The 26,938-nt window shown below is 53.9% G+C and overlaps 1 protein-coding gene across 4 annotated transcripts in view; it reads left to right on the forward strand.

Moving 5' to 3' along the window:
- The window catches only part of LOC144597902 (electrogenic sodium bicarbonate cotransporter 1-like), a 176,072-nt gene extending 153,455 nt beyond the window's left edge, over window positions 1-22,617 (forward strand). For 2 of the 4 annotated variants that reach the window (XM_078407694.1, XM_078407703.1), the window contains exons 22-26: window positions 1,879-2,052; window positions 4,799-4,957; window positions 10,352-10,448; window positions 13,336-13,415; window positions 19,764-22,617. In XM_078407694.1, coding sequence (XP_078263820.1) covers window positions 1,879-2,052; window positions 4,799-4,957; window positions 10,352-10,448; window positions 13,336-13,379 — 474 coding nt within the window. In that variant the 3' untranslated portion in view covers window positions 13,380-13,415; window positions 19,764-22,617. The remainder of the gene's footprint in view (window positions 1-1,878; window positions 2,053-4,798; window positions 4,958-10,351; window positions 10,449-13,335; window positions 13,416-19,763) is intronic. The other 2 variants (XM_078407675.1, XM_078407685.1) reach the window with 1 other exon arrangement.
- Window positions 22,618-26,938: the final 4,321 nt, after the last annotated feature.

A 26,938-nucleotide genomic window follows, 5' to 3' on the forward strand; every position in this document is an offset into this window, starting at 1 on the left:
TATGGGGCTGCACACGGAGGACCAACAACATATTAGGCAGGTGGGCATAATGTTTTGGCTCAACAGGTCATAATGTTTTGGCTGATCGGTGTAGGTTTAAGGTGAGGGGGCAAAGATTTAATAGGAACATAAAAACATTGAGACACAAAATAGGTGCAGGAGGATGCCATTCGGCCCTTCGAGCCAGCACCGCCATTCAATATGGTCACGGCTGATCATCCAGAATCAGTAACCCTGTTCCTACCTTCTCCCCACATCCCTTGATTCCATTAGCCCTAAGAACTATATCCAAATCTCTCTTGAATGCATCCAGTGAATTGGCCTCCACTGCCTTCAGTGGTAGAGAATTCCACAGATTCACAACTGAACAACAGATCCAGAGAAACCTTCTTCCACATAGAAGGTGGGGGGTATATAAGGCATCAGCTGCCAGAGGTGGTTGAGGCAGGGACTGTCATAACATTTAAGAGGCACTTGGACAGGTATATGGATAGGGCAGGTTTAGAGGGATATGGGCCAAATGTGGGAGTTGGGACTCGTATAGGTGTCTCTGTGTCCCTGTGTCACTGTGTCACTGTGTCTCTGTGTCCCTGTGTCCCTGTGTGACTGTGTCTCTGTGTCCCTGTGTCTCTGTGTGTCTGTGTCCCTGTGTCACTGTGTCACTGTGTCACTGTGTCTCTGTGTCTCTGTGTCACTGTGTCCCTGTGTCTCTGTGTCTCTGTGTGACTGTGTCACTGTGTCCCTGTGTCTCTGTGTGACTGTGTCACTGTGTCCCTGTGTCTCTGTGTCTCTGTGTGACTGTGTCTCTGTGTCCCTGTGTCTCTGTGTCCCTGTGTCCCTGTGTCTCTGTGTCTCTGTGTGACTGTGTCCCTGTGTCCCTGTGTCTCTGTGTGACTGTGTCCCTGTGTCACTGTGTCACTGTGTCACTGTGTCTCTGTGTCCCTGTGTCACTGTGTCTCTGTGTCCCTGTGTCACTGTGTCACTGTGTCTCTGTGTCCCTGTGTCACTGTGTCACTGTGTCTCTGTGTCTCTGTGTCCCTGTGTCCCTGTGTCCCTGTGTCTCTGTGTCCCTGTGTCACTGTGTCACTGTGTCTCTGTGTCTCTGTGTCCCTGTGTCCCTGTGTGACTGTGTCTCTGTGTCCCTGTGTCTCTGTGTCCCTGTGTCCCTGTGTCCCTGTGTCTCTGTGTCCCTGTGTCCCTGTGTCCCTGTGTCCCTGTGTCCCTGTGTGACTGTGTCTCTGTGTCTCTGTGTCCCTGTGTCTCTGTGTGTCTGTGTCTCTGTGTCCCTGTGTCCCTGTGTCCCTGTGTCCCTGTGTCTCTGTGTCCCTGTGTCCCTGTGTCCCTGTGTCCCTGTGTCCCTGTGTCTCTGTGTCTCTGTGTGACTGTGTCTCTGTGTCTCTGTGTCCCTGTGTCTCTGTGTCTCTGTGTGACTGTGTCTCTGTGTCTCTGTGTCTCTGTGTCCCTGTGTCTCTGTGTCTCTGTGTCCCTGTGTCTCTGTGTCCCTGTGTCCCTGTGTCTCTGTGTCTCTGTGTCCCTGTGTCCCTGTGTCCCTGTGTCCCTGTCTCTCTGTGTCCCTGTGTCTCTGTGTCCCTGTGTCTCTGTGTCTCTGTGTCCCTGTGTCCCTGTGTCCCTGTGTCCCTGTGTCTCTGTGTCTCTGTGTCTCTGTGTCCCTGTGTCTCTGTGTCCCTGTGTCCCTGTGTCTCTGTGTCTCTGTGTCCCTGTGTCCCTGTGTCCCTGTGTCTCTGTGTCCCTGTGTCCCTGTGTCCCTGTGTCTCTGTGTCCCTGTGTCTCTGTGTCTCTGTGTCTCTGTGAGGGGGGGGGGGTGGATGGGCAGCGGAGGGGCTATCAGTGACTCTGTGCGTGTGCTTTGTGTTCCAGTTCATGGATCGGTTGAAGCTGCTGCTGATGCCGGCCAAACACCAGCCAGACTTCATCTACCTGCGCCACGTGCCACTGCGTCGTGTCCACCTCTACACCTTCATCCAGGTGGTCTGCCTCACCATGCTCTGGGTCCTCAAATCCACCGTGGCCGCCATCATCTTCCCCGTCATGGTAGGTCCACACTACTCCACCTCGTCAAACCATGTCGTCCAGTCCAGTCCAGTCCAGTGCACTCCAGTCTAGTCCAGTCCACTCCAATCCAGTCCAGTCCAGTCCAGTCCAGTGCACTCCAGTCTAGTCCAGTCCACTCCAGTCCAGTCCACTCCAGTGCACTCCAGTCCAGTCCAGTGCACTCCAGTCTAGTCCAGTCCACTCCAGTCCAGTCCAGTCCAGTCCAGTCCAGTGCACTCCAGTCTAGTCCAGTCCACTCCAGTCCAGTCCACTGCAGTGCACTCCAGTCCAGTTCAGTCCAGTCCAGTCCAGTTCAGTCCACACTGCTCCACCTCGCCGAACCACATCGTCCAGTCCAGTCCAGTCCACTCCACTCCAGTCCAGTCCACTCCAGTCCAGTCCAGTCCAGTCCAGTCCAGTCCAGTCCAGTCCAGTCCGGTCTGCACCACTTCACTTCAGTCCAGTCCAGTCCATCCAGACCAGCCCAGGCTAGTCTAGTCCAGTCCAGTTCAGTCCAGTCCAGTCCAGTTGAGTCCAGTCCATTCCAGTCCAGTCCAGTCTAGTCTAGTCTAGTTTAAACTAAAAAAAGGAAGTCAGAAGGGCAAAAAGAGTCCAGGAGATAGCTCTGGCAGATCGCATTACGGATAATCCCAAGAGACTTTTCTATCAAGTCTTCCCTCAACCAGCAAAGTTACATATAAAACAATCCCAGCCTCTCCCTGTAACCACTACCCCAGAGTACAGGCAGTGTCTGGTAAACCTCCTCTATACCCACTCCATCCTCTCCCTGTAGCTGACCCCTCTAATCCAGGCAGCGTCTGGTAAACCCCCTCTATACCCACTCCATCCTCTCCCTGTAGCTGACCCCTCTAATCCAGGCAGTGTCTGGTAAACCCCCTCTCACCCTCTCCAAAGCCCCCACATATTTCTCCGACCTCACCATATAGCTAATACCCCTCTTGTTTCATCGTCTGTTTTCTAAATGCTTCTGAAATATATACACCTGAAATATACACCAAAACATACAATAGTTTCTCCACACCCATCTATCTTAAACTCTACTCCCCCCACCTCCTTTGCCCCACTCATGGCTACAGTTTTCCAATCTTATACTCTGGTGTGTTTTCCTCCCCCTTGTCACCCACATCACCTGTCCATGTTCTCCACAGATGCTGCCTGACCCGCTGAGTTACTCCAGCACTCTGTGTCCATGTTCTCCACAGATGCTGCCTGACCCGCTGAGTTACTCCAGCACTCTGTGTCCATGTTCTCCACAGATGCTGCCTGACCCGCTGAGTTACTCCAGCACTCTGTGTCCATGTTCTCCAGAGATGCTGCCTGACCCGCTGAGTTACTCCAGCACTCTGTGTCCATGTTCTCCAGAGATGCTGCCTGACCCGCTGAGTTACTCCAGCACTCTGTGTCTATCTGTGGTATAAACCATCATCAGTTTAGTTTAGTTTAGAGTCTCGTGTACGGAGGTTCAGTGAATAGCTTTTAATGCGTGATAAGCAGCCAGCGGAAAGACAATGCACAATTACCATCCAGCCATACACTGTACAGATACATGAAAAGGGTTAGTGCAAGTTTAGTTTACGTGTAGTGCAAGGTAAAGCCAGCAAAGTCCGATCAAAGATAGTCCAATAGTAGTTCAGGACCGCTCTCTAGTTGGTGATAGGATGGTTCAGTTGCCTGATAACAGCCGGGAAGAAACTGTCCCTGAATCTGGAGGTGTGCGTTTCCACACTTCTGTACCTCTTGCCTGATGGGAGAGGGGAGAAGAGGGAGTGACCGGGGTGAGACTGGTCCTTGATGATGCTGCTGGCCTTGCCAAGGCAGTGTGAGGTGTAGATGGAGTCAGTGGAAGGGAGGTTGGTTTGTGTGATGGTCTGGGCTGTGTCCACAACTCTCTGCTATTTCTTGCGGCCTTGGATGGAGCTGTTCCCAAAGCAAGCTGGGATGCATCCTGATAAAATCTGCAGTTATTTGTTTCTACATAATGTGGTGAAGTGTGGAACTGTTTAAACGACTAGGATGGAGAATTGGGTGTTGTGTTGGTCGTGTAGTCATAGAGTCACAGAGTGATACAGTGTGATACAGTGTGGAAACAGGCCCTTCAGCCCAACTCGCCTACACTGGCCAACATGTCCCAGCTACACTAGAGTCACAGAGTGACACAGTGTGGAAACAGGCCCTTCGGCCCAACTCACCCACACCGGCCAACATGTCCCAGCCACACTAGTCATAGTGTGATACAGTGTGGAAACAGGCCCTTCGGCCCAACTCGCCCATACCGGCCAACATGTCCCATCTACACTAGTCCCACCTGCCTGCGCTTGGCCCATATCCCTCCAAACCTGTCCAATCCATGTACCTGTCCAACTGTTTCTTATACGATGGGATGGTCCCTGCCTCAACTACCTCCTCTGTACACCCACCACCCTCTGTGTGGAAAAGTTACCCCTCGGATTCCTATTAAATCCTTTCCCCTCCACCTTGAACCTGTGTCCTCTGGTCCTCGATTCCCCTACTCTGGGTAAAAGACTCTGTGCATCTACCCAATCTATTCCTCTCATGATTTTGTACACCTCTATAAGATCTCCCCTCATCCTCCTGCGCTCCATGGAATAGAGACCCAGCCTGCTCAACCTCTCCCTGTAGCTCACACCCTCTAGTCCTGGCAACATCCTCGTAAACAATAGTCAGTGGCCCGGGGTTGATACCATGGTCTCCCCTTGTCCCACAGATCCTGGCGCTGGTCGCTGTGAGGAAAGCAATGGACTACATCTTCACCCAACACGACCTCAGCTTCCTCGACGATGTCATCCCAGAGAAGGACAAGAAGAAAAAGGAGGATGACAAGAAGAAAAAGAAAAAGCTGAGCATGGAGAGTGACAATGAAGATGTAAGGCAGTGTGCTTGTGAGCAAGCAACTCAGTAACTGGGTCACCCAGTCAGAGAGGGACACAGTGCAGGCTCAGCCCCCAGCCCACCCTGCCCCTAGTGTAGAGACACTGCAAGCTCAGCCCCCAGCCCACCCTGCCCCTAGCGTAGAGACACAGTGCAGGCTCAGCCCCCAGCCCACCCTGCCCCTAGTGTAGAGACACAGTGCAGAAACAGCCCCCAGCCCACCCTGCCCCTAGTGTAGAGACACAGTGCAGAAACACCCCCCAGCCCACCCTGCCCCTAGTGTAGAGACACAGTGCAAGCTCAGCCCCCAGCCCACCCTGCCCCTAGTGTAGAGACACAGTGCAGAAACACCCCCCAGCCCACCCTGCCCCTAGTGTAGAGACACAGTGCAAGCTCAGCCCCCAGCCCACCCTGCCCCTAGTGTAGAGACACAGTGCAGAAACACCCCCCAGCCCACCCTGCCCCTAGTGTAGAGACACAGTGCAGAAACAGCCCCCAGCCCACCCTGCCCCTAGTGTAGAGACACAGTGCAAGCTCAGCCCCCAGCCCACCCTGCCCCTAGTGTAGAGACACAGTGCAGAAACACCCCCCAGCCCACCCTGCCCCTAGTGTAGAGACACAGTGCAGGCTCAGCCCCCAGCCCACCCTGCCCCTAGCGTAGAGACACAGTGCAGAAACACCCCCCAGCCCACCCTGCCCCTAGCGTAGAGACACAGTGCAGGCTCAGCCCCCAGCCCACCCTGCCCCTAGCGTAGAGACAGTGCAGGCTCAGCCCCCAGCCCACCCTGCCCCTAGCGTAGAGACACAGTGCAGAAACATCTTCCAGCCCACCCTGCCCCTAGCGTAGAGACACAGTGCAGGCTAGGCCCCCAGCCCACCCTGCCCCTAGCGTAGAGACACAGTGCAGGCTCAGCCCCCAGCCCACCCTGCCCCTAGCGTAGAGACACAGTGCAGGCTCAGCCCCCAGCCCACCCTGCCGCTAGTGTAGAGACACAGTGCAGGCTCAGCCCCCAGCCCACCCTGCCCCTAGCGTAGAGACACAGTGCAGGCTCAGCCCCCAGCCCACCCTGCCCCTAGCGTAGAGACACAGTGCAGAAACAGCCCCCAGCCCACCCTGCCCCTAGCGTAGAGACACAGTGCAGAAACACCCCCCAGCCCACCCTGCCCCTAGCGTAGAGACACAGTGCAGGCTCATCCCCCAGCCCACCCTGCCCCTAGCGTAGAGACACAGTGCAGGCTCAGCCCCCAGCCCACCCTGCCCCTAGCGTAGAGACACAGTGCAGAAACAGCCCCCAGCCCACCCTGCCCCTAGCGTAGAGACACAGTGCAGGCTCAGCCCCCAGCCCACCCTGCCCCTAGCGTAAATACACAGTGCAGAAACAGCCCCCAGCCCACCCTGCCCCTAGCGTAGAGACACAGTGCAGGCTCAGCTCCCAGCCCACCCTGCCCCTAGCGTAGAGACACAGTGCAGGCTCAGCCCCCAGCCCACCCTGCCCCTAGCGTAAATACACAGTGCAGAAACAGCCCCCAGCCCACCCTGCCCCTAGCGTAGAGACACAGTGCAGGCTCAGCCCCCAGCCCACCCTGCCCCTAGCGTAGAGACACAGTGCAGAAACAGCCCCCAACCCACCCTGCCCCTAGCGTAGAGACACAGTGCAGGCTCAGCCCCCAGCCCACCCTGCCCTTAGCATAGAGACACAGTGCAGAAACAGCCCCCAGCCCACCCTGCCCCTAGCGTAGAGACACAGTGCAGGCTCAGCCCCCAGCCCACCCTGCCCCTAGTGTAGAGACACAGTGCAGGCTCAGCCCCCAGCCCACCCTGCCCCTAGCGTAGAGACACAGTGCAGGCTCAGCCCCCAGCCCACCCTGCCCGTTGCGTAGAGACACAGTGCAGGCTCAGCCACCAGCCCAGCCTGCCCCTAGCGTAGAGACACAGTGCAGAAACAGCCCCCAGCCCACCCTGCCCCTAGCGCAGAGACACAGTGCAGGCTCAGCCCCCAGCCCACCCTGCCCCTAGCGTAGAGACACAGTGCAGGCTCAGCCCCCAGCCCACCCTGCCCCTAGCGTAGAGACACAGTGCAGAAACAGCCCCCAGCCCACCCTGCCCCTAGCGCAGAGACACAGTGCAGGCTCAGCCCCCAGCCCACCCTGCCCCTAGCGTAGAGACACAGCGCAGAAACAGCCCCCAGCCCACCCTGCCCCTAGCGTAGAGACACAGCGCAGAAACAGCCCCTACACCCACCGGGTTCACGCCGACCAGCGATCCCCGCACACTCACACTACCCTACATTGAACCTCAGGCGGTCACGGTGGTGCAGCGGTAGAGTTGCTGCCTTACAGTGAATGTGCGGGGATCGCTGGTCGGCGCGGACCCGGTGGGCCAAAGGGCCTGTTTCTGCGCTGTATCTCCAAACTAAACCAATTAACCTACAAACCTGCACATCTTCGGAGTGTGGGAGGAAACCGGAGCACCCGGAGAAAGCCCACACAGGTCACGGGGAGAACGTACAAACTCCGTACAGACAGCACCTGTAGTCAGGATTGAGCCAGGGTCTCCGGCGCTGTGAGGCAGCAACTCTACCGCTGCGTCACCGTGACGCCCCACTGGCCATCAAACACGATGATCACATTATTTATACCCTTAACCCACACACCCCACACACACACCCCACACACACACCCCACACACACACCCCACACACACACCCCACACACATACCCCACACACACACCCCACACACACACCCCACACACACCCCACACACACACCCCACACACACACCCCACACACACACCCCACACACACACCCCACACACACACCCCACACACACACCCCACACACACACCCCACACACACACCCCACACACATACCCCACACACACACCCCACACACACACCCCACACACACACCCCACACACACACCCCACACACACCCCACACACACACCCCACACACACACCCCACACACACACCCCACACACACACACCCCACACACACACACCCCACACACACACCACACACACACACCACACACACACACACCCCACACACACACACCCCACACACACACACCCCACACACACCCCACACACACCCCACACACACCCCACACACACCCCCCCCCACACACACCCCACACACACCCCACACACACACCCCCCCCACACACACCCCACACACACCCCACACACACCCCACACACACACCCCCCCCCACACACACCCCACACACACCCCACACACACCCCACACACACCCCACACACACCCCACACACACACCCCCCCCACACACACCCCACACACACCCCACACACACACCCCCCACACACACACCCCACACACACACCCCACACACACACCCCACACACACACCCCACACACACACCCCACACACACACACCCCACACACACACCCCACACACACACCCCACACACACACCCCACACACACACACCCCACACACACACCCCACACACACACCCCACACACACCCCACACACACACACCCCACACACACCCCACACACACCCCACACACACACCCCACACACACACCCCACACACACACCCCACACACACACCCCACATACACACCCCACACACACACCCCAAACACACACACACACACCCCACACACACCCCACACACACACACACACCCCACACACACACACCCCACACACACACCCCACACACACACCCCACACACACACCCCACACACACACACCCCACACACACACACCCCACACACACACCCCACACACACACACACACACACACACCCCACACACACACACCCCACACACACACACACACACCCCCACACACACACACACACACCCCCACACACACACACACACACATCCCACACACACACACACACCCCACACACACACACCCCACACACACACACACCCCACACACACACACACCCCACACACACACCCCACACACACACACCCCACACACACACACACACATGTGTGTGAGTGAGAGTGATGGGGGTGAGAGTATCCACAGGCCACCTCAGTCCCCTGTGTGAGTGTGTGAGTGTGAGTGAGTTGACGTTGGTCCCCAGCGGCCCGGTTAAGTAGGTGCCCAGTGAGCTGCCTGGTGTTGATTGTCCCGGCCAGCGTTGCGAGCTGTGGCACTGCGGCCCACATCGACACCACCGCTTGTGAGGGGCGGTGCCCATAGCCAAGGCTCTCCCAGCCACCCCTCCACCCCAGACACTAGGCCACCAAGGGTTGCCAACTGTCCCATACTTCCGGGACATCCCGTATTTTGGGCTAAATTGGTTTGTCCCGTACGGGACCGCCCTTGCCACGTATTAGTAGGGTTGCCAACTTCCTCACTCCCAAATACGGGACAAGGTGACGTCACTGCCCCACGCCCCACGTGACCTCACCCAGCCAGCGGCCACGTGCTCCCGCTCCACCAATGGCGGCCGCCCGGGCCTGGAGGTGGGTTGCTACGCAACCTCCGTTAGGTGGCCTCCGGGCCTACAGTGTGCGGGCCTACACTGTTGGGCCTACACTGTTGGGCCTACATTGTCCGGGCCTACACTGGGGGCGCTGTAGGCCCGGACACTGTAGGCCCAACAGTGTAGCCCAACAGTGTAGGCCTGGACACTGTAGGCCCGGACACTGTAGGCCCAGACAGCATAGACCCAGACACTGTAGGCCCAACAGTGCAGGCCCAACAGTGTAGGCCCGGACACTGTAGGCCCCGACAGTGTAGGCCTGGACACTTTAGGCCCAGACAGTGTAGGCCCAGACAGTGTAGGCCCGGACGCTGTAGGCCCAGACACTGTAGGCCCAACAGTGTAGGCCCAGACAGTGTAGGCCCGGACACTGTAGGCCCGGACGCTGTAGGCCCGGACGCTGTAGGCCCAGACAGTGTAGGCCCGGACGCTGTAGGCCCAGACAGTGTAGGCCCGGACACAGTAGGCCTGGACGCTGTAGGCCCAACAGTGTGGGCCCAGACAGTGTAGGCCCGGACGCTGTAGGCCCGGACGCTGTAGGCCCAGACAGTGTAGGCCCGGACGCTGTAGGCCCGGACGCTGTAGGCCCGGACAGTGTAGGCCCGGACACTGTAGGCCCGGACGCTGTAGGCCCGGACGCTGTAGGCCCAGACAGTGTAGGCCCGGACGCTGTAGGCCTGGACGCTGTAGGCCCAGACAGTGTAGGCCCGGACGCTGTAGGCCCAGACAGTGTAGGCCCGGACGCTGGCTGGGTGAGGTCGCGTGGGGCGCGGGGCGGTGACGTCGCCCTTTGTCCCGTATTTGTGAGTGATGAAGTTGCCAACCCTAAGGCCACCGATCAACTCTCACTCATTACGTCTCTGATGCGTGGTGTTAAAAGCCTTGTGCACATTTCCTTCACAGTCCGATTACCCCATCTCAGAGAAAGTTCCTGCAATTAAAATCTCAATGGACATGATGGAGCAAGAACCTTTCCTAGGCAGTAATATGTCTACTGACAGTGAGTAAAACCACACTCCAGCTCACAACACCGGGGGCACATCCCACTCAACATCTCACCCACATCTCACCTCACACAATGCCTTCATCTCCCGCTCTTCATTTCTCCTCTGCCTTATACCCCCCCCTCTCTATCTCACCCCCTCTCTCCCTCCCCCCCTCTCCCGCCCCCCCTCTACCTCCCCCCTCTCCCTCCCCCCCCTCTCCCTCCCCCCCTCTCCCTCCCCCCTTCTCCCCCCCTCCCTCTCCCCCCTCTCACTCTCCCCCCCATCTCTCCCTCCCCCCCTCTCCCTCTCCCCCTCTCACTCTCCCCCATCTCTCCCTCCCCCTCTCTCTCTCCCCCCTCTTTCTCCCCTTCTCTCCCCCCTTTCTTCCCCCCTCTTTCTCACCCCCCTCTCTCTCTCCCCCCTCTCTCTCCCCCTCTCTCTCTCCCCCCTCTTTCTCCCCTTCTCTCCCCCCCTTTCTTCCCCCCTCTTTCTCTCCCCCCTCTCTCTCTCCCCCTCTCTCTCCCCCTCTCTCCCCCCTCTCCCTCCCCCACTCTCTCTCCCCCCCTCTCCCTCCCCCCCTCTCCCTCTCCCCGACTCACTCTCCCCCCTTTCTCTCTCTCCCCCTCTCTCTCTCCCCCCTCTTTCTCCCCTTCTCCCCCCTTTCTCTCTCCCCCCCTTTCTCTCTCCCCCCATTTCTCTCTCTCCCCCTTTCTCTCCCCCCTTTCTCCCCCCCTCTTTCTCTCCCCGCTCTCTCTCCCCCTCTCTCCCCCCCCTCTCTCTCCCCCCCCCTTTCTCTCCCCCCCTTTCTCTCTCCCCCTCTCTCTCTCCCCCCTCTTTCTCCCCCTCTCCCCCCCCTTTCTCTCTCCCCCCCTTTCTCTCTCCCCCCCTTTCTCTCTCCCCCTCTCTCCCCCCCTTTCTCTCTCCCCCCTCTCTCCCCCCCTTTCTCTCTCCCCCCTCTTTCTCCCCCTCTCTCCCCCCTTTCTCTCTCCCCCCCTTTCTCTCTCCCCCCTCTTTCTCCCCCTCTCTCCCCCCTTTCTCTCTCCCCCCCTTTCTCTCTCCCCCCCTTTCTCTCCCCCCCCCTTTCTCTCTCCCCCCCCTTTCTCTCTCCCCCCCTTTCTCTCTCCCCCTCTCTCCCCCCCCTTTCTCTCTCCCCCCCCCCTTTCTCTCTCCCCCCCCTCTCTCTCTCTGCCTCACAATGCCTCATTCTGCTGCAGCTCTGTGTCTACCACTCTCCAGCTAGCCCTGCTTCACTACAAGCTGTAACCATGTGCCTTTTGTCTCCCCCTCGCTGCGTGCCAACCCTCTCTGTATTCCAGGTCAGTGAATGCCTTTAATGCGCTCGCTTGCATGCCCCGTCTCTAACTCCGTTCACAAACTGGTGACTGGTGACTGGTGCCCTTTGTCACCACTCACTCACCCACTACAACTGCCCATGACTCCAGATGCCTTTCACTGGCTATTAAAGGTGCCGGGGATATGGTTCAGTGCTTAAGCTAAATCCGTCCGAAAACGTCTTTCCTCTTTACTCTGTGACCTTGCACGACAGAGGGGCTAAAGGGAAACCATGTGCACGTCGAGGGTGGCAATACCACTCTCCATCCTCACTAGCGTTGCCAACTGTCCCGTATTAGCCGGGACATCCTGTATTTTGGCCTAAATTAGTTTGTCCTACGGGGGAAAATAATGCAGGAAAAATGTTCCCAATGTTGGGGGAGTCCAGAACCAGGGGCCACAGTCTAAGAATAAAGGGGAGGCCATTTAAAACTGAGGTGAGAAGGAACTTTTTCACCCAGAGAGTTGTGAATTTGTGTAATTCTCTGCCACAGAGGGCAGTGGAGACCGATTCACTGGATGGATTACAAGAGAGTTAGATAGAGCTCTAGGGGCTAGTGGAATCAAGGGATATGGGGAGAAGGCAGGCACGGGTTACTGATTGTGGATGATCAACCATGATCACAATGAATGGCGGTGCTGGCGCGAAGGGCTGAATGGCCTCCTCCTGCACCTATTCTCTATGTTTCTATGTGATCACTGGTCGATGCAGACTCAGTGGGTTGTTGGGCCTGTTTCTGCACTGTATCTCTAAAGTCTAAAGTAAAGGGATATGGGCCAAACGTGAAATGAGATTAGCGTAGATGGGGCATATTGGTTGGCATGGATGAGTTGGGCCGATGGGCCTTTTCCGTGCTGTGTGACTGACTCTGTGACTAGCAATACTCCCAATGGCAACGGCAGGAAAGTCTGTCACCCTGTTTTTCAGTTTAGTTTATTGTCACGTTAACCGAGGTACAGCGAAAATATTTCGTTACGTGCTAACCAGTCAGCGGAAAGACTACATATGATTACAATCAAGCCACTCTCAGTGTACAGATACATAATCAGGGAATAACGTTTTAGGTAGAGCCAGCAAAGTCCGATTAAAGATAGTCCGAGGGTCACCAATGAGGTAGATGGGAGGTCAGGACTGCTCTCTAGTTGGTGATAGGACGGTTCAGTTGCCTGATAACAGCTGGGAAGAAATTGTCCCTGAATCTGGAGGTGTGCGTTTCCACACTTCTGTACCTCTTGCCCGATGGGAGAGGTAGTTCCACACTTCTGTACCTCTTGCCCGGGGTGAGACTGGTCCTTGGTTATGCTGCTGGCCTTGCCGAGGCAGCGTGAGGTGTAGATGGAGTCAATGGAGGGGAGGTTGGTTTGTGTGATGGTCTGGACTGTGTCCACAACTCTCTGCAATGTCTTGCGGTCTTGGATGGAGCTGTTCCCAAACCAGGCTGTGGTGCATCCTGCATGCACAAAATGGTTCTCACTGTCCCTCGGTACATGGGAGGTATGAAGTACCATTGACCACGGTGATGTCGTTTTTGTCTGAAGTGACAAATTGTGTCCCTTCTTCCACTCCAGGAGAAGACCCACCGACATTCCTCGAACGACACACTGCATGCTGATCCCCTTCCCTTCTACCAGTCCGTCTCCATCCCAAGGTAAGCCTGCTGCCATTCCTGGTGTCAATACCGCGGGGGACTGGTGCTGGCCGGGCTGGGAGGGACCCAGGTGGGAGCACTTGGGCGAGAAGGGTGGTCGCGGTGGCGCAGCGGTAGAGTTGCTGCCTTACAGCGAATGCAGCGCCGGAGACCCGGGTTCCATCCCGACTACGGGTACCGTCTGTACGGAGTTTGTACGTTCTCCCCGTGACCTGCGAGGAGACGCGAGTGAGGGCCTCATCTACGATGGGAGAGGGGAACTCCCGTTCCCTAAAGAATGAGGACATCTCGGATGTTCTAGTCTGGAGCACCTCATCTTGGGCTCAGGTGTGGTGTATACAGAGTAGTAGTGGGCAGCTGTGGGAGTCTGCGGGTTTATAATAGACGTTAGTCGATAGTCAATTTTCAATTTAAAATACTTTATTGGCATGATAAGGTACATCATTATATTGCCAGAGTATAGAACATAACATACATATTTAAAATGCATGAATATAAAAACAAGTATACAATGCATGGGTCGATATGCCCCTGTACATATATATAAACATATATATACTGATTGCTACTGGTTCTTGTAGTTGTAAACAGTACAGCAAGGTAGCACGTTTAATAGGTGGATATTAATTTCCTTAGTGTCACTCTATGTATGAGTGTATGTGTACATGTTGGTCATTCACTGTCTCTCAGGTTGTGGCATGCTGGTACGTATTGTGCGCCAAGATGTGCCGTATTTCCTTCGCCAAGGATTATTCTTAGTTTTGATATATCGTCTAGTTCTTTAAAATCTGGGGTGGCCAGACTGAGTTTTTCAAAATATATTTTTCTTATTTTATGGATTTTTTTACATTTTAAGAGGAAGTGCATCTCTGTTTCAACCACATCTGTCAAGCAGTGACCGCATATTCTATTTTCTCTTGGTTGCCAAGATCTCTTCTGTCTTCCTATTTCAACTGCCAGATGTTGGTCACTTAACCTGTACTTGGTGAGGGTCTGTCTCTGCTTTATTTCTCCAACAGTTGAGAGATAGTCTGCCAATTTATAATCTCTTTTTAGGGCCCGGTAGCACTCTAGTCTGCTTTGGCTTTTAGTAACTTTATCCCAATGTTCCAAATAGATTTCTTTGCATTGTTTAATAATTTGGTTCACTCTAACTGGTGGTTGGAAAGCTGTGATGATCTGAGACTGGTCTAGGTTTATCTCTTGTGATGGAGACGGTGAGGTCAAGAAAGGGGAGGGAGGTGTCAGAGATGGTCCAAGTGAATTTGAGTGCAGGATGGAAATTAGTAGTGAATACAGCGCGAAAACGCCCTTTCGGCCCACCGGGTCGGCGCCGACCAGCGATCCCCGCACATTAACACTATCCTACACCCACTAGGGACAATGTTTACATTTACCAAGCCAATTAACCTACAAACCCGCACGTCTTTGGAGTGTGGGAGGAAACCGGAGATCTCGGAGAAAACCCACGCAGGTCACGGGGAGAACGTACAAACTCCGTACAGACAGCGCCCGTAGTTGGGATGGAACCCGGGTCTCCGGCGCCGCATTCGCTGTAAGGCAGCAACTCTACCGCTGCACCACCGTGACTGCCCGTGAATAAAGTAATTGAAGTTCTGCATGGGTGCAGGAGGCAGCACCGATGCAGTCGTCAATGTAGCGGAGGTAGAGTTGGGGGATAGGGCCAGTGAACGTCTGGAACAGGGATTGTTCAACACCGGGGCTACATGCCCGGATTGACGATGCCTGGATTAGGGAATTCCAGTTACAAGGAGAGGTTGGACAGGCTTGGGAATGTTTTCTCTGGAATGTCAGAGGTTACTGGGAAAACTGATAGAAGTATATAAAATTATGAGGCATAGATAGGGTAGACAGTCAGAACCTTCTTCCCAGAGTGGAAATGTCAAAGACTAGAGGACATACCTTTAAGGTGAAAGGGGGAAAATGTAAAGGAAATGTGTGTGGCTTGGTAGAAACATAGTAAATAGGTGCAGGAGGAGGCCATTTGGCCCTTGGCCCATTCAATATGATCATGGCTGATCATCCACAATCAGTAACCCGTGCCTGCCTTCTCCCCATATCCCTTGATTCCGCTAGCCCCTAGAGCTCTATCTAACTCTTTTAAATTCATCCAGTGAATTGGCCTCCACTGCCTTCTGTGGCAGAGAATTCCACAGATTCACAACTCTCCGGGTGAAAAAGTTTTTTCCTCATCTCAGTTCTAAATGGCCTCCCCTTTATTCTTAAACTGTGACCCCCCCTGGTTCTGGACTTCCCCAGCATCGGGAACATGTTTCCTGCCACAGAAGGCAGTGGAGGCCAATTCAGATGTAGCTCTAAGGGCTAACAGAATCAAGGGATATGGGGAGAAGGCAGGAACGGGGTACTGCTTATGGATGTTCAGTCATGATCATATTGAATGGCGATGCTGGCTCGAAGGGCCGCATGGCCTAATCCTGCACATATTTTTCTATGTTTCTATGTTTCTACACGAGTCTCATTTACTCATATTTGGTCCATATCCCTCTAAACATTTCCTATCCATGTTCCTATCCAAATGTCTTTTAAATATTTTATAGTAGCTGCCTCAACTACCTCCTCTGGCAGCTCGTTCCATACACCCACCACCCTCTGTGTGAAAAAGATACCCCTCGGGATCCTATTAAATCTCTCCCCTCTCACCGTAAACCCATGTCCTCTAGTTCTTGATTCTCCAACCCTGGATAAAAGAATCTATCTATTCCACTTTTGATTTTGCACAACGCTATGAGATCACCCCTCATCGTCCTGCGCTCCAATGAAGTCCTAGCCTGCCCAACCTCTCCCTGTGGCTCAGGCCCTCGAGACCTGGCAACATCTTCGTATATAAACACAAAATGCTGGAGTAACTCAGCGGCTCAGGCAGTATCTCTGGAGAGAAGGAACGGGTGACGTTTTGGGTCGTGATATCCTGGTTAACGTTCTCTGCACCCTCTGCAACTTGATGTCACCCTTCCTCTAGCACGGTGCCCCAAAGTGAAGACAATATTCCCACGTGCAGCCTCACCAACGTCTTGTACAACTGTTAACATAACAGTATGATGATTTAAAATCATGAGAGGAATAGATCGGGTAGATGCACTCTTGCCCAGAGTAGGGGAATCGAGGACCAGAGGACATAAGTTCAAGGTGAAGGGGAAAAGATTTAATATGAATCTGAGGGGTATCTTTTTCACACAGAGGGTGGTGGGTGTATGGAACAAGCTGCCAGAGGAGGTAGTTGATGCTGAGACTATCCCATCGTTTAAGGAACAGTTGGACAGGTACATGGATAGGACAGGTTTGGAGGGTTATGGACCAAACGCAGGCAGGTGGGACGAGTGTAGCTGGGACATTGTTGGCCGGTGTGGGTGAGTTGGGCTGAAGGGCCTGTTTCCACACTGTATCACTCTGTGACTCTAGTGTAGCTGGGACATTGTTGGCCGGTGTGGGCAAGTTGGGCTGAAGGGCCTGTTTCCACACTGTATCACTCTGTGACTCTAGTGTAGCTGGGACATTGTTGGCCGGTGTGGGTGAGTTGGGCTGAAGGGCCTGTTTCCACACTGTATCACTCTGTGACTCTAGTGTAGCTGGGACATTGTTGGCCGGTGTGGGCAGGTTGGGCTGAAGGGGCTGTTTCCACACTGTATCACTCTGTGACTCTAGTGTAGCTGGGACATGTTGGCCAGTGTGGGCAAGTTGGGCTGAAGGACCTGTTTCCACACTGTGTCACTCTATGGCTCCAAGTGCAGCCTCACCAACGTCTTGAACCACTGTAACATAACAATACGATGCAGTGTGGGGATGGAAGGAGTTGTATTTGGCACTGCCGCGGGCACCTGTGTGTGGGCAGGCGGGCTGGCCTGGCCTGGCCTGGCCTGGCCTGGCCTGGCCTGGCCTGGCCTGGCCTGGCCTGGCCTGGCCTGGCCTGGCCTGGCCTGGCCTGGCTGTCTGTTGTGGTTGTCGGGGCAGGGGTGTGTGTGCTGGAGAGGTGGGGATTGTAGAGCAGGCTGCCAACAATGTGAGATTGGCTCTATTGTATCTGCACAGCTCGGGCAATGCCGTCCCCACGCTATCATTAACCTTTCACCCTGTGGTGTTCGGGCTGACCCTGACCCTGACCCGTTGAGATATCGCCAGTGACGTGCGTTCTCAGCAGCGTGGTCACGCCTTCCCACCACGACATGCACCCAGGTGATCCGCCCTGCCCCAGAGTCAAACACAGAAACAAGAGGAACACAGACAATAGGTGCAGGAGGAGGCCATTCAGCCCTTCGAGCCAGCACCGCCACTCATTGTGATCATGGCTGATCATCCACGATCAGTAACCCGTGCCTGCCTTCTCCCCATATCCCTTGATTCCTCTAGCCCCTAGAGCTCTATCTAACTCTCTTTTAAATCCATCCAGTGAATTGGCCTCCACTGCCCTCTGTGGCAGAGAATTCCACAAATTCACAACTCTCTGGGTGAAAAAGTTTTTTCTCATCTCAGTTTTAAATGGCCTCCCCTTTATTCTTAGACTGTGGCCCCTGGTTCTGGACTCCCTCAACATTGGGAACATTTTTTCCAAAATAGTGGCCTCTGTTGATAGAACAGAGAGAGCAGTACAGCACAGGAACAGGCCCTTCGGCCCACACTGTCCGTGCCGAACACAATGCCACGTTAAACTCATCTCCTCTGCCAGTGTATCCCTACATTCCCTGCATTTCCATGTGCCTACCTAAAAGCCTCTTAATCGGCACGGTGGCGCAGCGGTAGAATTGCTGCCTTACAGCGAATGCAGCGCCGGAGACCCGGGTTCCATCCCGACTACGGGTGCAGTCTGTACGGAGTTTGTACGTTCTCCCCGTGACCTGCGTGGGTTTTCTCCGAGATCTTCGGTTTCCTCCCACACTCCAAAGACGTACAGGTTTGTAGGTTAATTGGCTTGGTAAATGTAAAAATTGTCCCTAGTGGGTGTAGGATAGTGTTAATGTGTGGGGATCGCTGGTCGGCACGGACCCGATGGGCTGAAGGGCCTGTTTCCGCGCTGTATCTCTAATCTCTAAAGGCCACTCTGGTATCTGCCTCCACCACCTCCCCCGGCAGCCCGTTGCAGGCACCAAACACTCACTGTATAAACAACTATCCCCACTCATCTGTAAACGTTCCCCCTCTCACTGTACAGCTGGGCCCTCTAGTGTTGGACATTTCCACCCTGAAGAAAAGGTTCTGACTGTCTTCCCTGTCTGTGCTTCTTATCATTTTATGTACTTCTGTCAAATCCTCTCAATTTGGAATGTTCCAGAGATAATCCAGGCCTACAGTGTCCGGGCCTACAGTGTCCGGGCCTACAGTGTCCGGACCTACACTGTCCGGGCCTACAGTGTCTGGGCCTACACCGAGCCTAATACGGGTCAAGGGCGGTCCCGTATGGGACAAACCAATTTAGCCCAAAATACGGGATATCCCGGCTAATATGGGACAGTTGGCAACCCTAACATGGATATGCAGGGAATGGAGGGAGATGGATCAGAGTGCCCCAGTGGCCCAGTGGTAGAGTTGCTGCCTCACAGCACCAGAGACCCGGGTTCCATCCTGACCTCGGGTGCTGTCTGTATGGAGTTAGTACGTTCCCGCAGTGACCACGTGGGTTTTCACCAGGTGCTCCGGTTTCCTCCCACACTCCAATGACGTGCCGGTTTGTGGGTTAATTAGCTTTGGTAAAAATTGTGAATTGCCCCTAGAGTGTGTTGGGTAGTGTACGGGGCTGATCACTGGTCGGCACAGACACGATGGGCCGAAGGGCCTGTTTCCACACTGTGCCTCTAAACTAAATTGAACTAAAAAACTAAACATGCAGGCAGAGTGATTAACTTGGCTTCATCCTCTGTCTAGTACTGTGCTATGTTCTGTGCTGCCTTACCTGCTGAGTTCCTCCAGAACTTTGTATTTTCTTTTGCTCAAGATTACAGCATTGTAGAAACAGGGTACTGCAGATGCTGGTTTAGATAAGAGCGCTGTATGTAACTCAGTGGGTCAAGCAGTCACTCCAGCACTCTGTGTCCATGTTCTCCACAGATGCTGCCTGACCCGCTGAGTTACTCCAGCACTCTGTGTCCATGTTCTCCAGAGATGCTGCCTGACCCGCTGAGTTACTCCAGCACTCTGTGTCCATGTTCTCCAGAGACGCTGCCTGACCCGCTGAGTTACTCCAGCACTCTGTGTCCATGTTCTCCACAGATGCTGCCTGACCCACTGAGTTACTCTGCGCGCTCTGCGTTTCGCTGTTGCTGATCTCCTCGTTGTTGATCTGGTCTATCACTAAAGTGCTGTTGTCTTTGTTGCCAGCCCTCCCTCCTCCCCGTGGAGAACCGTGCCTCAGATAAGGATTGAACTTGAGCCCGACTACGAGCTGGGGTCGCTGTGGAGAAGCCGCGGAACGGAAACGTCGCTCTGAATCTGACGGCGCCTGCTGTCTACGGCAACGCCAGCGGCCGCCTGGGACCCCACGGGGGGGAGAGACGAGGCACCTTTCCCACCCTCTCTGTCTGCCCACCCCATACCCCCCCCCCCCCCCCCTCTCCCTCTCCCCGTGACTATCCTCCTGCCTGGAGATTGTAAGGGGCCAGGCGGGGACTGGAGTGGGGGGCAGAGGGGACAGTACACTGACAAGCCCCCCACCATCTCCCACACCACCTCTGCCACCATTCTCCGCCCTGGCTCAGTGCTTCCTGCTCGTCTCGTTAACGAGCCAACTGCTGACTCTGCAAAGGTTACTTCTCCAATGACACTGTCGGCAAACCTAATTACAGACAGATCGTAGACCCCTCAAACACGACCTCTCCGATGGATCTCCCACAGCTGCTTGGTCCAGTAGTTACCAGGTGTAATATAATTATCCAGCAACAGACAGGGTCTGTAGTCAGATGGAGAGCTACCTCTCATTTCTAGACGGAAGAGATTTCTGTATAAATGATTATTGTGTACTACTGTGATTATTAATTTTGATCTGACAGGTGAAAGCGGGGGGACGGGGGGGGCTCAAGATCAGTAACACTCCCTTAACATATCTCCGAAACGAAGAGATTAAAAGTAATATTGTTTGTGACCAAGCAGTAATTTAAATAATTATGTTTAAATGGTGTTTGTTTTTGTACAGATCTTGGCCTTATCTTCCCCCCCCCCAATGTGTAGAAACAAGAATGTGATGATTTTGTTTAACCCGGGGACCAGTCTGCAAAGTCTTTTTGTGGACACTGTGTTGGCGTGTGTTGGCCTGGCCACTGGCGGGTGGTTCCGTTGCGATGGGCATTGGGCCTGGCACGTTGGCACTGTGCTGGTGTTAGCCCAGTGGGACTGTAGGGGAGGGAGGCTGTGCTCTCTCATTCTGCCTGCTGTTCCTCTCACCAGGTTTCTGACGCTCCAGTTGGCGCGGCTGGGAGAGTTGCCACCGCTCAGCGCCTGAGACCCGTGTTCACGCCTCTCCCAGTGCGCACGTTCTCCCCGTGACCGCGTTGGGTTTTCCAGTTCCCTCACACGTTCCATAGCCGTGCAGGTTTGTAGTTTAGTTTAGTTTAGAGATACAGCGCGGAAACAGGCTCTTTCGACCCACCGGGTCCGCGCCGACCAGCGATCCCCGCACGCTAACACTATCCTACACCCACCAGGGACAACTTTTTCACATTTACCAAGCCAATTAACCTACAAACCTGCACGTCTTTGGAGTGTGGGAGGAAACCGAAGATCTCGGAGAAAACCCACGCAGGTCACGGGGAGAACGTACAAACTCCGTACAGACAGCACCTGTAGATGGGATGGAACCCGGGTCTCCGGCGCGCTATTCGCTGTAAGGTGGCAACTCTACCGCTGCACCACCGTGACCGGCCCGTGACTGCGTGCGTTTTCTCCAGGTGCTCCAGTTTCCTCACACATTCCAAAGACGTGCAGGTTTGTAGGTTAATTGGCTTGGGTAAAATTGTAAACTGTCCCTGGTGTGTAGGATAGTGCTAGTGTACGGGGCGATCGCTGGTCGGCACGGACTCGGTGGGCCGAAGGGCCTGTTTCCACGCTGTATATAGTAACGTCTAAAGGAAAATCTAAACATCTATTGGCATAGGCACATGGATATGCAGGGAATTGAGGTAGGTGGATTATTTGGACAGGTGCCTGCATGGGTCTGGGTTAGAGGGATATGGGCCCAATATAGGCAGGTGGGACTAGTGTAGATGGGACATGTTGGGCAGCATCGGCAAGTTGGGCTGAAGGAACTGTTTCCATGCTGTACGACACGGGCTGTAAGACTGTAAGACACAGCAGAGTCAGGCCATTCAGCCCATCAACTCTGCTCCGCCATTCAATCATGGCTGATCTATCTTTCCCTCTCAACCCCATTCTCCTGCCTTCTCCCCATAACCCCTGACACCCAGAGAGTTGTGAATTTGTGGAATTCTCTGCCTCAGAAGGCAGTGGAGGCCAATTCACTGGATGGATTTAAGAGGGAGTTCGATAGAGCTCTTAAAGATAGCGGAGTCAAAGGATATGGGGAGAAGGCAGGCACGGGTTACTGATTGTGGATGATCAGCCATGATCACAGTGAATGGCGGTGCTGGCTCGAAGGGCTGAATGGCCTCCTGCCCCTATTGTCTATTGACAATAACTTTGTGTAGCAAGGTCATAGAGTCATACAGCACGGAAACAGGCCCTTCGACCCAACTCATCTATGCTAACCAACATGCCCCTTCTAAGCTAAGGTGGACACAAAATGCTGGAGTAACTCAGCGGGTCAGGCAGCATCTCAGGTCGAGACTCAAAACGTCACCCATTCCTTCTCTCCCGAGATGCTGTCTGACGCGCTCAGTTACTCCAGCATTTTGTGTCTCCCTTCGATTTAGACCAGCATCTGCAGTCCCACCTAAGCTAGTCCCACCTGCCCGTATTTGGTCCAGACTGCTCCAATGGTATGAGATTTCATTCCCGCCCACAGTTTGATGTTTAATCCAGTCCTCAGAGGGCAGCGGAGAAAACCTGGCATGCTCACATAACAGCAGAGCCGACTCAATGATAACTCAGGCTGACATGGCCTCTCCAACCAAGGCCATGTCACTGTGTCTCCAACGCAGGCTAAATCAGGTGGTGGCTTCCAAGGAACCGTTGGCAGAGGAGGGCCAAGTGGGGTCTCCAGCAGGGTAGGGAGGTGGGTGGAAGGTAGGGAGGAGGGGGGTTGAAGAGGGGCTGAGGTTTAGGAAGAGCTGCCGCTGGGAATGGGAGACAGCAGAGAGAGTAGGATTGATGGAACACAAAGTTTTTTACACGTTCCAAAGACTAGTGGACATTGGCCACCGAGGGCCCTGAACATGAGGAGGATCGGTTTAGAGGCAAGGAGCCGGGGCCAGCAGGCATGGGATGGGTGGCAATGGATGGGCAAGCGTGCCAGGGTGTTCCGTTGAATCTTCCGCACTAGGGTTGCCAACTTCCTCACTCCCAAATAAGGGAGAAAAGGTGACGTCACCGTCCCGCGCCCCACGTGACCTCACCCAGCCAGGGGCCACGTGCTCCCGCTCCACCAATGGCGGCATTGGTCTGGGAGGCGGGTTGCTACGCAACCTCCATTAGGCGGCGCCCGGGCTTCCGGGCCTAGACTGTCCAGGCCTACTGCGGCCACCGGGCCTACAGTGGGCCTACACTGTCTGGGCCTATAGCGCCCCCTGAGCCTAATATGGGACAAGGGCAGTCCCGTACGGGACAAACAAATTTAGCCCAAAATACGGGATGTCCCGGCTAATACGGGACAGTTGGCCACCCTAAGAGCAACTCAAAGGTCTTCCAAGCCGATTATACTTGAAATGCATTGGACTACTGAATCACTTCCATTATTCACTGAAATACCAAAACTTCTCCATTGTTTCTTGTTGACGTTTTCATTATCAGCGTGAATTGTTTCCGGTGCGGGGCGGAGGGTTGAAGGGGGAATGGTGTGGGGGCAAGGGCGGCTGGTGTACCCCCCCCCCCGTCCTGACCCCAGCCCCCACCTCCTCACTGAGACAGACTGTACATACGTAACCTCTCGTATGCACCTGGAGCCGAATCATTCCCCCAGGGTCCTGAGTGCCCTGCGTCCAAAACGATAACATGTTGCAGTTAACTGTAATGGAGAGGAAGTGCAGATGCTAGTTTATACCAAAGATAGACACAGAATGCTGGAGTAACTCAGCGGGTAAGGCAGCATCTCTGGAGAACATGGACACAGAGTGCTGGAGTAACTCAGCGGGTCAGGCAGCATCTCTGGAGAACATGGACACAGAGTGCTGGAGTAACTCAGCGGGTCAGGCAGCATCTCTGGAGAACATGGACACAGAGTGCTGGACCCGATACGTTACCTATCCTAGTTCTGCTGAGTTACTCCAGCACTCTGTGTCCATGTTCTCCAGAGATGCTGCCTGACCCGCTGAGTTACTCCAGCACTCTGTGTTCATGTTCTCCAGAGATGCTGCCTCACCCGCTGAGTTACTCCAGCACTCTGTGTCTATCTGCGGTTAACTATGATTTGCCGACTAGGAATGAATTACAACATTATGAGATATTAGATTAATATAGGTAAACAACTTTCTGTGCTAGCAATGATGATTTTTTTGTAATCAAATGAAATGGAATAGGAAAAAAATTGGGGAGGTTTTTGGGCATTTTTTTCCAGATCAATCTCTGTGAAAATAAATAAAGCAATTTTATGCACTAACTTTGTGGCTTATTTCTCTGATCTGTGCATCACTGGAGGAGATATTTTCAGGTTTAATATTGTCATATTTAGTTTAGTTTAGTGATACAGCACAGAAGCAGGCCCTTCGGCCCACTGAGTCCGTGCCGACCAGCGATCCCCACACATTATACTATCCTACACTATCACTATCACTATACTATCACTATCACTATCACTATCACTATCACTATCACTCTACTATCGTACACACTCGGGACCATTTACAACATTACTGAAGCCAATCAGCCTACAAACATGGATGTCTGGAGTGTGGGAGGAAACCGGAGCACCCGGAGAAAACCCACGCGGTCACAGGGAGAACGTACAAACTCTGTACAGACAGCACCCGTGGTCAGGATCGAACCTGGGTTCCTGAAAAGCTTTGTCCTGCGTGCTGTCCAATCAGATATGATAATACTACACATAAATACAATCACGCCAAACTCCAGTACAACAGGTGGAGCAAAGGGGAAGATACAGAGTGCAGAATATAGTTCTCAGCATTGTAGCGCATCAGCTCCACAGACAAAGTCCAATGGACGGACAGAGTTGACGTGGGTAGGCTTTTCCCTTTGAGAGTGGGGAAGATTCCAACAAGGGGACATAGCTTCAGAATTGAGGGACAAAGGTTTAGGGGTAACATGAGGGGGAACTTCTTTACTCAGAGGGTTGTGGCTGTATGGAATGGGCTTCCGGTGGAAGTGGTGGAGGCTGGCTCGATTTTATTATTTAAGAGTAAATTGGATAGGTATATGGATAGGAGGGGATTGGAGGGTTATGGTCTGAGTGCAGGTAGATGAGACTAGGTCAGGGAGAATGGTCGGCGTGGACTGGTAGGGCCGGACAGGCCTGTTTCCATGCTGTAGTTGTTATATGTTATATGTCCGCAATGGGGTAGAGGTGAATGGGACAGTACCCTAGCTTATGGAAGGGCCGTTCAGAAGCCTGATCACAGAGGGAAAGAAGCTGTTCCTGAGTCTGGTGGTGCGCAATTTCAAGCTTCTGTACCTTCTGCCGGGTGGGAGCGGGGAGAAGAGGGAATGACCGGTTATGTCGGCTGCTTTCCCGAGGCAGCGTGGGGTGTCTGGCTTAGTCTCCTCATATGTCAGTCCCGCCGTCCTTCCTCAAATTAGGAGACCAAAACTGCACACAGTACTCCAGGTGCAGTCTCACCAGGGCCCTGTACAACTGCAGAAGAACCTCTTTACTCCTATACTCAAATCCTCTCGTTGCGAAGGCCAACATGCCATTAGCTTTCTGCACTGCCTGCTGTACCTGCACACTTAGTCTGATGTATTTTGGGAAGAGGCTGCTCCTGAGCCTGGATCTTACAGTTTTCTGACTCCTGTTCGTTCCTCCTGATGGTAGTGATGAGATGAGACCGTGACCAGGATGGTTTGGGTCTTTGATGATGCTGGCTGCGTTTCCTGTAGATCCCTGCGATGAACCGGGCACTCACCTCCTCAGCTGAATATGAAACACGTTCCAAAAACATCTATTAAAGTGTGCCTGTGGACAGCAATAGACAGTAGGTGCAGGAGGAGGCCATTCAGTCCTTTGCATCAGCATCGCCATTCAATGTGATCATGGCTGATCATTCACAATCAGTACCCTGTTCCTGCCTTCTCCCCATACCCCCTGACTCCGCTATCCTTAAGAGCTCCATCTAACTCTCTCCTGAAACCATCCAGAGACTTGGCCTCCACTGCCTTCTGAGGCAGAGAATTCCACAGATTTACAACTCTCTGGGTGAATTTTTTTTTCCTCATCTCCGTTCTAAATGGCCTACCCCTTATTCCTCATATGACAGTCCTGCCACCCCGGGGATTAACCTGGTGAACCTACGTTGCACTGCCTCAATAGCAAGGATGTCCTTCCTCAAATTAGGTTGCCACCTTCATGGGGAAGATTGTTGCATCCATTGAAGACCTGACAGAATCAGTGTGGTTGCAAGTCCCTATAAAGGTACTAGGGGTTATAGCAGTTCAGATTATGGTGAGGGACGATTGATTATATCATGCTCAGGTTATGATCAGGGTTTAAGGGGATGTGTAGGAATGAACTGCAGTTGCTAGTTTACACTGAAAATAGACACAAAACGCTTGAGTCTCAGCGGGTCAGGCAGCATCTCTGGAGAGAAGGAATGGGCGACGTTTCAGGTTGCGATGCTTAGTTTAGTTTAGTTTAGTTTAGTTTAGAGATACAGCGCGGAAACAGGCCCTTTCGGTCCGCGCCGCCCAGCGATCCCCGCACATTAACACTATCCTACACCCACTAGGGACAATTGTTACATTTACCAAGCCAATTAACCTACAAACCTGTACGTCTTTGGAGTGTGGGAGGAAACCGAAGATCTCGGAGAAAACACACGCAGGTCACGGGGAGAACGTACAAACTCCATACAGACAGCACCCGTAGTCGCAATGGAACCCGGGTCTCCGGCGCTGTGAGGTAGTAGCTCTGCCACTACGCTGCCCTTCTTCAGACTGAGAGTCAGGGGAGAGGGGGACATAGAGATATGGAAGGGTGAGGTGTGAAAGCGAGAGATCAAAGCAGATGTTGGCAAGGAAATGTGGAATGGTTCATTGTTGGCTGAGTGGATGGTGACAACAAGGCATAATCAGGAAGACAGTGAGACTGGTCAGAGAACTAGTGTGGGGAGGGATGGAGAGAGAGGGAAAGCAAGGGTTACTTGAGGTCAATATTCATACCGCTGGGGTGTAAGCTACTGAAGCCGATGCCAAAGGGGATGTGATGGGTGAAAGGTGGG

The sequence above is a fragment of the Rhinoraja longicauda genome, chromosome 1 (assembly GCF_053455715.1).
Source record: "Rhinoraja longicauda isolate Sanriku21f chromosome 1, sRhiLon1.1, whole genome shotgun sequence".
NCBI lineage: Eukaryota > Metazoa > Chordata > Chondrichthyes > Rajiformes > Arhynchobatidae > Rhinoraja > Rhinoraja longicauda.